The sequence below is a fragment of the Pollicipes pollicipes genome, unplaced genomic scaffold (genome assembly GCF_011947565.3).
Source record: "Pollicipes pollicipes isolate AB1234 unplaced genomic scaffold, Ppol_2.1 Scaffold_7261;HRSCAF=8764_pilon_pilon_pilon, whole genome shotgun sequence".
Lineage (NCBI taxonomy): Eukaryota > Metazoa > Arthropoda > Thecostraca > Pollicipedomorpha > Pollicipedidae > Pollicipes > Pollicipes pollicipes.
In genome coordinates this window covers 40336027-40346258 of record NW_023597054.1, presented here as the reverse complement: position 1 = coordinate 40346258, position 10232 = coordinate 40336027, and the positions used below count along the sequence as shown (strand labels likewise).

General features: G+C 46.6%; 1 protein-coding gene across 3 annotated transcripts; it reads left to right on the top strand.

The window, feature by feature from the left end:
- Window positions 1–783: 783 nt before the first annotated feature.
- Window positions 784–8621, top strand: TfIIA-S (general transcription factor IIA subunit 2). Of its 3 annotated transcripts, none has more exons than XM_037236725.1 (5): window positions 784–835; window positions 3757–3836; window positions 5465–5569; window positions 5957–6086; window positions 7481–8621. In XM_037236725.1, the coding sequence occupies exons 1-5, from the start codon at window positions 817–819 to the stop codon at window positions 7501–7503; spliced, it is 357 nt and encodes a 118-aa protein (XP_037092620.1). In that variant the 5' UTR covers window positions 784–816; the 3' UTR covers window positions 7504–8621. The 3 variants fall into 3 exon arrangements, with proteins under 3 accessions (XP_037092620.1, XP_037092622.1, XP_037092621.1); XM_037236727.1 differs by lacking the exon at window positions 784–835 and adding an exon at window positions 842–982; XM_037236726.1 differs by lacking the exon at window positions 784–835 and adding an exon at window positions 842–997.
- The last annotated feature ends 1611 nt before the right edge of the window (window positions 8622–10232 follow it).

Here is a 10232-nt window from a genome sequence, read left to right as displayed (position 1 = left end):
ATGTCTACACAAGCTGCTGGCATCATTTATATTTACGGTCAACCTTCACGGGATCCTCAATATATCTGTAGCGTATGGACTCCCTCCTCCTAAAGGGACGGTGTCCTCTTTACATTAGTCCGCCATCTGGTGTAAGAAACTGCGCTGCTGTCCGGTATGAAAAGCCCAGGTTAGAATTCATCCCGCTTGGCGAGTCGGCATTGTCACGCCACGCCGAAAGACCACGAACCCACCCACCTAACAGCGGCCGTCGTAAGATCCGAACCCGGGCTTACCGCGTGCGAGGCCAGCATGCTAACCACCTATCCACTGGAGATGCGTGCCCGGCGGCCGAAAATTTGTGATCAGAATAGGACTGGTTCAGAATGAGTTGATGGATTTCGTGATCATTTGATGCCCATCACGCATAGAGCCGACTTTTCGCGCGTGATTCTGCATATTTGCACTTGCTTCCCTCTAAGGCTGGCAATCCGCGTATGTTTGACACGCAAACCATCTGAAAGATTGTTGGAGGGTGTATAAGCCCGGTGCGTAGCCACCCTCCATTTTGGAGGGTGTATAAACCTGATGTGTAACCACCCTCTGTTTTGGAGGGTGTATAAGCGCAATGCGTAACCGCCCTCCGTTTTGGAGGATGTATACGCGTACCTTCAAACTAATGGGTTGTGTAGCAGTCATCTGACTAACTGAAAGGGTTCCGTGTCCCTGACGTCATAAAATATGGTGTAAATGACGTCATGCAGGCTTTGTGTCCAGACCACATCTTTTCCTACCCAGCTCGATGTTGCCGCTTTTTGATGATGTTAAACGATACGGATGGCACCCCCCGTTTCAGGCGAGTGATATTTGCACCAATTTGTACAGCGTGCGTTGTGTATGGGAGGTTAACGCGGCAAGGATCGAAAAGTTTCTGGGGCAGAGAATAGTGTTTCGTTGTTTCGTTATTATCGTGATTTTGTGGGCGGGAATTCATTATCATTTTGTGAGTTGCGTGTTGGTAAGTGGTGGAGATGAATGCCATGCGTTCCAGCCTGGAAGGCAACAGACGTCAACGTAAATTGTCTGCCCGATCACCTGGCTGTCATGATCCATGAATTGGGCATTTGAAGTTGGATTTTCCTTGGTGCTTAACTGCGAGGGTTTTTTTCTTTCCTTCATTGTGTTACGGAAAAACACTGGATTTTGTTTGGCAAGATGGATGACAAAGTCTTGGACATTTACGGTGTAATATCCGAAAGGCCTAGACTGGAAAAGGGCATTGTGCTGAACATTTCTCATGTAGCAGTGATATATTGGCCACAAATTGCAGGGTGCCTATGGTGGAGATGTGAGTGCTCGGAGATTGGGGAAGGGTGTCACCAATTACAGTGCAGGGAGAGCAATTTTTCAGGGCATTTTTACTTGTCAAAATGAGTGCAATCAATAATGCTTGCCCACATTTTTTAGCTGAAAAATGATTAGACTATTCCATTCCATTTGGCCTGCCCTGAGCTGGACAATAAGGAATGATGCTCAGCTTGCCACTGTTGTGTAGTCTTTGAGTGCATTGAATGGATTTTGTGTAGGCTGGCCAAGGTTTTTGTAGACCACAAAACTAAGAACTGTTCCTGATGTTTATGCCCCATTGATCTACTGAACCTGGATTATGCTTGCAAACATGCATGCACCCAACTTGGACCAGGTCAAAGTGTGTTGAAATTTCAAATATTTTGCTTGAAACATGTATTTTGACTTTTTTCTAATTGGCCCATCAGCATCATGATTCCTTGAAATAAAGGCTCTTTAAGAGATGAAATCACTGGCTGTCATGTGGTCAAATTGGGGCTCTCAAATTCTCAGCATTTATCCTTTGAAATCTCTGTTGAGTTGTCATGGCTCTGTCAGACATGTGCAGCATCAGATGTGCTTTTTTTCAGTCCTGGCCAAAGGCAATGAAAATTTCCCTCCCTTGGGATCCCGAAAGCCCCTTTGGTCATTTCCTTCTGGTCTATGCACATGGTAAATGTCTAACTTCTAGGATGTTGGTTGCTTGAGCCTCTGACCAGGTGATCCTTCCTCCCCCCCCCCCCCCCCCCATCCCACTACCAGGTGACCAGATCTTCCTTTCCTCTGATAGGGGCTGTACTAAGATATTTTTGGAAATTATGTATTTATTTTGTTGTGTCCTGACTTGAGCTTGCATGAGATTCTGTGCTGGTCTTTTTCCACCAGTACTTTTCACCAGCATGTAATGATGGAAAGCTGGCTGGTAAAAACTTTCAGCCAGCCACAGCCAACCTTGTAAATGACTGAAGGATTGCTAAGGTAAGGATTGCTAAGGATTGGTTATGCTGCCAAATTTAAGGGCAACCTGGAGGGGAGGGGAGCAGTGGGGTATGGCCTCTCCCGAAAATTGATTTGAGCCAAACCATGTGTTTGCATTCTCAAAATTTTCTGTAAATATCCACATTTAAGGCATCAAAGGTATATGTTTGATATTTCCACTTCTTTCTCTTCAAATTTCTTCCTTCACTTTCCTCATTAATGATCAACAGTTTGAAGCTGAAGTGGTTAATGCATGGTGTTCAATGATTAATTTCAAGATGGGTTTTAGCAGATCATATTTACCAACTGCTTGTCTGAGTGATTTATTTTTATGGCTTTTAAGATGTATTTCTGCTTGTGACAATACTTTTCTAGGGCATTGCATCTGGCTGTTCTCAGATGCTGGGCTTTTATCACCAGTATAGATATCAAACATTATTTGGTGCATGTGTTCAATGCAAAATCATAAAACCTATCCTGAGAATAGGCCAGCAAGTGGCTTTCTCTCTGAATTTGGCCTACTCTTGTCTTAAGTTGTGGTGGGGGGTTGGTCCAATACAATAGAAAACTACACACTAGGCCATATTTTAACATAGCAGCCGGTGAGGCAGATGTCTCCACAGTCACCCAAAACTTCTCCAGTCACGGAATTTGTCTGTTGTGGAAACCATGAGATTGATGAATAGCTGCAGAAACCTGAGTAGAGTGTTAACTCAACAATTATGCTTGGTTAGGAAAAAACTGCTTCGAGGAGAAAAGGGGCATATTTGCAGCAAGGACAATGTGTTTCTCCCAAAAGGTGTCCTTCATGTAGAGCAGTTGGGCACTCCATATGCATTGCCACTCCATCCTACCCCATCTTAGGGTGCCAGTAGTGTAGTGGTTAATGCATCTGTGTTAACCACTGGGCATCTGGGAAACCAGAGGTATGGGGACGAGATTTCCTGTGGTGCCGGCCCTTCCTGCTAGGGTGAGAGGCAGGCGACGCCACGTGGCCTCGGCAGCTGAGTGCATGGTAAAGCCCCAATGACGCACACACACACACACACGCGCGCACGCGCGCACGCACGCACGCACGCACGCACGCACGCACGCACGCACGAACCATATTTCTTAAGTGTCGAGGCCAAAAGATGTATTCCTTCATGAGTAAACATCATAGAATTTCAGCAGGATAGTAGATTTCCAGCTGGGTGTATGTTTTGTGGTACTGAGCACAGCCAAGTGTTGAAAAACTTGTTATCTTTGATGCTGCACTTGCAGCAAGTTTTCCCTGGGAGGGGCAGGTGGAGGCATTGCAAATATGGCCAATTTGGAGTGCCTGTGGTAGTTCAAACTACCTACCTCAACAAGCACTGGGAGCACTGTTTGGCTCAATGTTGGGACAAATTGGTGAGTCCACACATCAGTTATGTTGTGCATGATAATGTCTGACTTGTTCTGTGATTGCAGAAAACACGATGGCTCATCAACTGTACAGGAATACTACAATCGGACACTGTCTGCAGGAGAGTCTGGATGAGCTCATGCAGGTAAGTGGGCAGCATTGGGTCGCAAGCATGAAATTCGCCGAGTTGTATTGGGTTTCTTGGCAATCGTTGTGAGAACAAGCTCAGAAACCCAATTGGTTATTTCACAACAGAATGCTCCCAGGCATTTTGCTGCCCTTGGCTCAAATATCTTGAGACGTTGGGACTCCCCGCAGATCTGTTCATACCCCAGAAGAGCTTCGAGATTGTCTGAGCTGCTTCTTTTCAGTAGAGGGTCTGCCTAGCCCGTTCGAGCAGACTTTTGTGTGTTGTATGGGCTGAGCAATGCTCTTGTTCTGGTACTTAATCTCAGTGCAGATTTTTACTAAACAAACACCAAACCTGTGTTGACTTTGTTTTGAGATTTAGTTCCTTTACTAGGCTGCGTTAAAACACGGCTCGACCTCTCGGAAAAACTTCTTGGGTTGCTGTTGTAAACCGACGTGGCCATCTAAAAAAGCGTAACATATTCCGATCATTTAGATGGAACAGACATGCAACGAAGTATTTCTCAATGTGACCAATGTGCTTCAACAAAGTTTTCCGTCATTGGGCGGCGATATCAGTCAGTTTCGATTTGCTAAGATGTGTTATCAAGGCGGAAAATGCAAGTTTTTAAGTTCACAAGTTCAAGCTCAAGCAACTTCACAGTTCATTTTGGTTTTCTTTTTGTCATCCCTTCATTCCTCCTTATCAAAAAGTTTCAGTCCAATTTCGGTTTACTTATATTCTGAACAGGATGCCTTTGTTCTAAATAAAGTTGTTCTCTTAGTCTATTCTGTAACTGAGCCATGGTATTGTATTTTAAGCTAGCTAAGCTTTGGGCTTTTATATTTAAGCTCTACATTTGTGTGATATTTTGATTGAAATGGTCGTCCTGAAGATCATGCGGTGCATTTCACCGTTATGCCCTTTGCAAGACACTAAAACTTTCTAGTTTATAGGCTACACGCCCGCCAAGATGTGCAGAGTATTTCGTTCAAGGTCATTCAGGCATGCATAACGCCACAGAAACGCCATTCAAGTCCTGTGACCCCATTGACCATTCGTCGTTCAAGGCGAACAAGAATCTCATCGCTGAGCCGTTTATGCCTGACGTTCGTGAGCACGATTTCCAGCCACAACGGCCGTCAATCAGCTCGCGACCAATATTGTGCGGGCTGTGCACGTTTCAATGACGAATCACTTTTTGTGCTGCATAACACAAGGACATCCTTGCTAGTTATCACGGAAACAAGACGTGTGACTGAGTAGCTTAAGAATAACGTCCTAACGAATATGTGAATGCAAGGAAAGATTTGAAATTCGAACCCAGCCTTACCTAACCTAACCTGTCCTAATCTAGCTAACCTAACCTGACCTAACCTAACCTAACCTAACCTAACCTAACCTAACCTAACCTAACCTAACCTAACCTAACCTAACCTAACCTAACCTAACCTAACCTAACCTAACCCAACCTAGCCTAACCCGGATCTTACCCAACAAGTAGTACCCGGATCATCCATGTCGGTTCACTCAGACGTGGCTTGTCCGTCCAGAAGGACACTTTCCTTTAGATTTTCGTGAAAATGGATTGGCATACGTCTTGGTAAAAGACGTTCCTTGGTAACACGGTTTTTCATCCGCAGTATGACCAGATGACTCCAGCACTGGCAATGAAGGTGCTTGTGCAGTTCGATAAAGCCATCAGCGCTGCACTGGCCAACCGAGTTAAATCCAGACTATCATTCAAGGTGAGATATTAGTATTTCGTTTGTAAAGGTGCGCTTTTGTACTCATTTAGTTACAGTTGTAGTCGATAGCTTGCTGTGGGCATTTGCAGCCGGCAGCTTTCAGCATGTTGGCGAAGCTAGCGATATTTTTTTCCCATGTCCTCTATGTGTGTGCTTAAAAAAAGTTTTTTTGTGGTAGTGTTTGTACATTGTTATCAGGTGATCGTCTAGCTGCATTACTCGTCTTGCGAACCTCAGGCGTATGTTGCGGTATGCCGGCAGTGAAAACGTTCCATTACTATGCAGTGTTCAAAGCCAGAAAACTATACTCTTGATGGCAGGCTGGTCGTTTGTTCACAGTCGTTGATGATCGTTGTGTGATATAATTCCTGTGTTGTGTTGTTTCAGGCTGGTAAACTAAACACGTACCGTTTTTGCGACAACGTGTGGACGTTGCTGCTCACCGGAGTAGAGTTCAAAGAGGTACACGACGTTGCGAAAGCGGACAAGATGAAGATCGTCGCCATGGATGGCAGAGGTGTGTTTTATTCGTATGCAGTTCTGTGTAAGGTGCAAATTGCTTCAGGGACATGTTTTGTGAACGTTAACGTTATATGTGTCTTGTCATATAATTTTTTCATCGGCATTGATGTGACAACGCTTTTGTGCACAATGGCAACGTTTTCGTGCGGCATAGGTTTTTGTTACCGTTCGCCAGGCTTTTTGTCTATTCTTATTGGTCCAATTTCAAAGAAGTAGCGTGCTTCGCATTCATTTCATTGTTTCGCATCAATCCATGGAGTTTCACTTCAACTGAACGTCACACGCAGTAAGTGTGGTTCCACGTGCCACTTCTTAAAGTGACAACCGAATTTTAAATCTGCCCAGTCCATTTGTGCTCGGATATTCTATGCAATCCAGCCCTGTCTCTTACGTATGGAAATTGTATTATGCTTCCTGGCCAATACATGAAGCAATTCATGACATATCAATGTATCCAGACCGTGGAGAGCTCGGTCAGATATCGGTGTCAATTCCTGTTTCGTAGGCACATTGCGATAGTGTTCCGACTTCCCACATTTCTGCTATGTTCTCGTACCTGCATAATAAATGTGAACTCAGAAAGCTTTAGCAATGTATTGCGATAAATGCAGGCAAAGATGTTTTGCAGAAGGCGTAGATATCCATGTTGTGTATATTCCTGATCAATTTTTTTCTACGTCACGTGAGGTTACGGACAGTGAGAGAGACGTTATTTATTCCCGATCGCAGTCCGTCACAAAACATGCATGGCAAAGCATAAAAATATGGCATAGAAGGTGAGACACCAGATGGGCTCAGTGATGCATATGCGTTTATAATTATGTGCCTAAAATGGGTGTGAAAACGGTGTATCGTGGTAGAAATAATCATTGTTGCTTCATTAAACGCGGAGATAAGGGCGAAATATAATCGATCCAAGGGATGCCAGAAGCAAAACATGAACCGACATCACTAGTGTTGGGAATCTGTAGCAAGTTAAGTTGGTGGATGTACTTAAACCGTTCCATTAGTCGAGCGTCGACCTCGGGTAGAGTCATTTTGTGTTACCTTTGAATACGTTCACATGTTTATGGTCCAACTGTTTTTCCAGACACTTTCGTCAAAGCAAATTTTGAACGGTCCGCTATGCCCATATGCGCGATAGTTGGTTACTGATACAGTGGTAATCGGCCGTGTTTTAGGTTTTGGTGCAATACGTGCCCGTTTGATTCCTGTTGGGCGTGTTACGATTTCTGTTGGATGAGTACGTGAAACGTAAACAGCAGATCAGAGGACACCTTTACAGTTGTAGCACAGGATAGTGTCGGTCTCACGTGACACCGCGCTTTGACCCGCTCTTGAACGCAGCCCAAGTGTGGTTGGTTGAGCCGCATTCATGTCGTTTTCCAGCTGCGGCCGCCACCAGTCACTGACGACTGGGCGTCGGTGGAGCAGGACGGCGGACGGCCGGCACCGGCAGAGCAGGACGGCGGACGGCCAGCGCCGGCGCCGGCGGGGTGTCGCACAGCTGCGCCCGGCCCAGCACGCCGCTCAGCCACCACGGCCATGGCCTCTCCATGCCGCACGGGAGTTGCTCTCCATCAGCTGCTGCCGGCATGCGCCACGCACGTGTTCGGACTAAGTCGTCAGCGGGGATGCTGGCGACGTGTGGCGCCGCCGAGCGTGTTCTGCATTTTTTCAAGGGCGTGACGGTATATTTTAAGACAGCCGATACGATGAACATAGCACGCGAAGCCTAGAGGACCCGTCAGTGTCTGCGTAGATGGCACGCTGGGAGTCGTTATTCTAAGCATTCTCATGTATCATAGTTTCGCTCACGTCACTTGTGTCGATCACATTAATCGGTGTGAGCTCACCTGTTCCTGGCTAGAGAAGCACGGTGTTGTTCCCTGGGGCGTCAGTGGTGAAATGGTGCACGGCGCGCGTGTTTGTCGTGCGCTCTGTATCGACTCCTATCCAAGTAACAGCGTTAGCACGGTCCATGCGGTGAATTGTACCGCGTTGCAGCGAAAGGACAAAATCAGCCGTTGTGCCGCTGTGTGGCACCGCAGAAGGGCGATTCGTTTCTTATGAGACTGTGTGCGGAGAGGAACACGCATCTGGGATGCATTTTGTCCGCAGTCGGACGAGTTTGTGGTTATAAGAACAGACTGTTGTCATTCGAAAGTGGATGTGCAATGCCTGATGTCTGAGGGTTTCTTCCGTTCGACTTGTCTTGTGTTATTAGCAGGAACGAAATCTATAGCACCATGTCTCTTTGGCTAGTTTGTGCCTATTTGGCGGTGAGGGTCCCAGCTTTGGAATTGCAGTGAGCTGATGAGTTGTCCGCCGGATTGTAATTCCATTCGATTCTGAGAATGGCATCGGAATTTCGTTTAGTCGAATCTCTTATATCATTTGTGGCCCCATTATGCTTTCCCGTGCTGTGGACACCTCTGTGTAAATGTTGCTGAAAGTTTCCACCAGAGACAACTGGATGTTGCGGTAATTTTGAGAAATATATTCATGTATTACTCACTGGTAAACGTTCTTCTTGGTGTTCCGGTCTTCAAGACTTTCGCAGGGTATTACTAAAAGCAGCAAAATTATAGCCTTCTTTCGAAGGGAATGGAGAGGCCGTGGAATGCTGGTCTCATTCGTCATGCTGATGACTCGTGGAGGACGCGTCGAAACATTCGAATAGTGATGTTTACCGTTGAAAGTTTGCAAATTTAAGCTCCAGTAAATCGTACTTATTATCCTGCTCAAAGCACACCTATTAAAAGTGTTTCAGATGTTTATTTCAATGGTAAAAATTCGCAGTTTCACACCCAAACCTTTCATCCACGGAGAAAAACGCGAGGTCAACGTCAAGTCAACCTGTCGCTGCTGGATTCGACGGTCCTTCCTGAGCGCACATGTATGATTAGGCCCCTTCGTAGGCCAGCACGCAGCACCAGTGTTACGCAGTACTTCAACTAGCACGCAGTACCAATGTGGCTACCAACTAAATGGCCGCGGCTGACGCATAACGAACAACACCAGATTTGACACTCAGATCCTTCTGGCATTGTAACGAATGGACAAATCAATTGCCTGTTCCAGTTGTAATGGCTTGCAAAGTTTGCTCATCCCACACGGAGCGAAGCGTTTACATGATTATGGTGCTGCCTTTGAATGTTATTTATTAACAGATGCAGTCAACTAGTAATCAGTCGTTCTCAGAACGGTGTCATCGAAGCCATCGCAAACTGGCTTATCGATAGCCACCGCAGAGGCAGCCATCGCTGTGCGAGGTAGGCTGCTGCGATGTCAGCGGTCTACTATAGTGCCTTACGCGGCGAGTTGGTGATAACGCGGGAATGGCTGGCGTGTGTATTATTTAGATAAGGACGCAGTGCTCCCATTACCGGACGTCGGCGCTATACAATGCGCTGCCATAGGAAGGGAGGCACCTTCAGGTCCCAACCTTTCGACGGGCTCTAGGGCGCCACTTGCGACAGGGTTCTGCACTGAGTTATGTCGTCATATATATGTATATATATTGTTATGTTGGGCGGGCTCGATTTAATCTCTAGTGGACCAAAAGCGTGTAACCAAAATGGGGTATATTAATTACAGAAGCATAAGGCGTGAAGTCATCCTGACTTCCTACATCGCTTACACCATATTTGATACGAGTGCACGGCGGCTATAATCCCCGGGAGAGGTAGCAGTCTTCGGTAACAGCAACGGCCACTAAGATGTGTCAACATTGTTATTCACAATGTTGACAAGGACACGCTGACGTCGTGCATATCAACGACAGCGGAGGGTATAAGAGCCGGAGTCGGAGTCAAAGAGAACGGAGGGAGAGGAGCCAGCTACGTCGTGGATATCAATGAGAGCTGAGGGTGGAAGGACCGGAGTGGCAGTCAAAGGGAGCGGAGAGAAAGGAGCCAGCTACGTCGTGGACATGAACGAGAGCTGGCTTACCTTCCCCGGCGCCGCCCGGACCACCACTGACCCACCGCCGACCCCGACCCCAGGCGTGACCTACTCCCCGGCCTGTGATTGGCCGGGTCACGTGACCACGTGGCTTCGGGAACAGACGCGAAAATAAAAGGTCTCCTTACAAAAGAACGGCAGCCGCTGTTGAGATTTGAACCCAACACGAAATGTA

Coding starts and splice junctions, on each gene's coding strand:
- TfIIA-S (XM_037236725.1), top strand. Junction 3,837..5,464: donor GTCTGGATGAGCTCATGCAG/GTAAGTGGGCAG, acceptor TTTCATCCGCAG/TATGACCAGATGACTCCAGC. Junction 5,570..5,956: donor AATCCAGACTATCATTCAAG/GTGAGATATTAG, acceptor GTGTTGTTTCAG/GCTGGTAAACTAAACACGTA.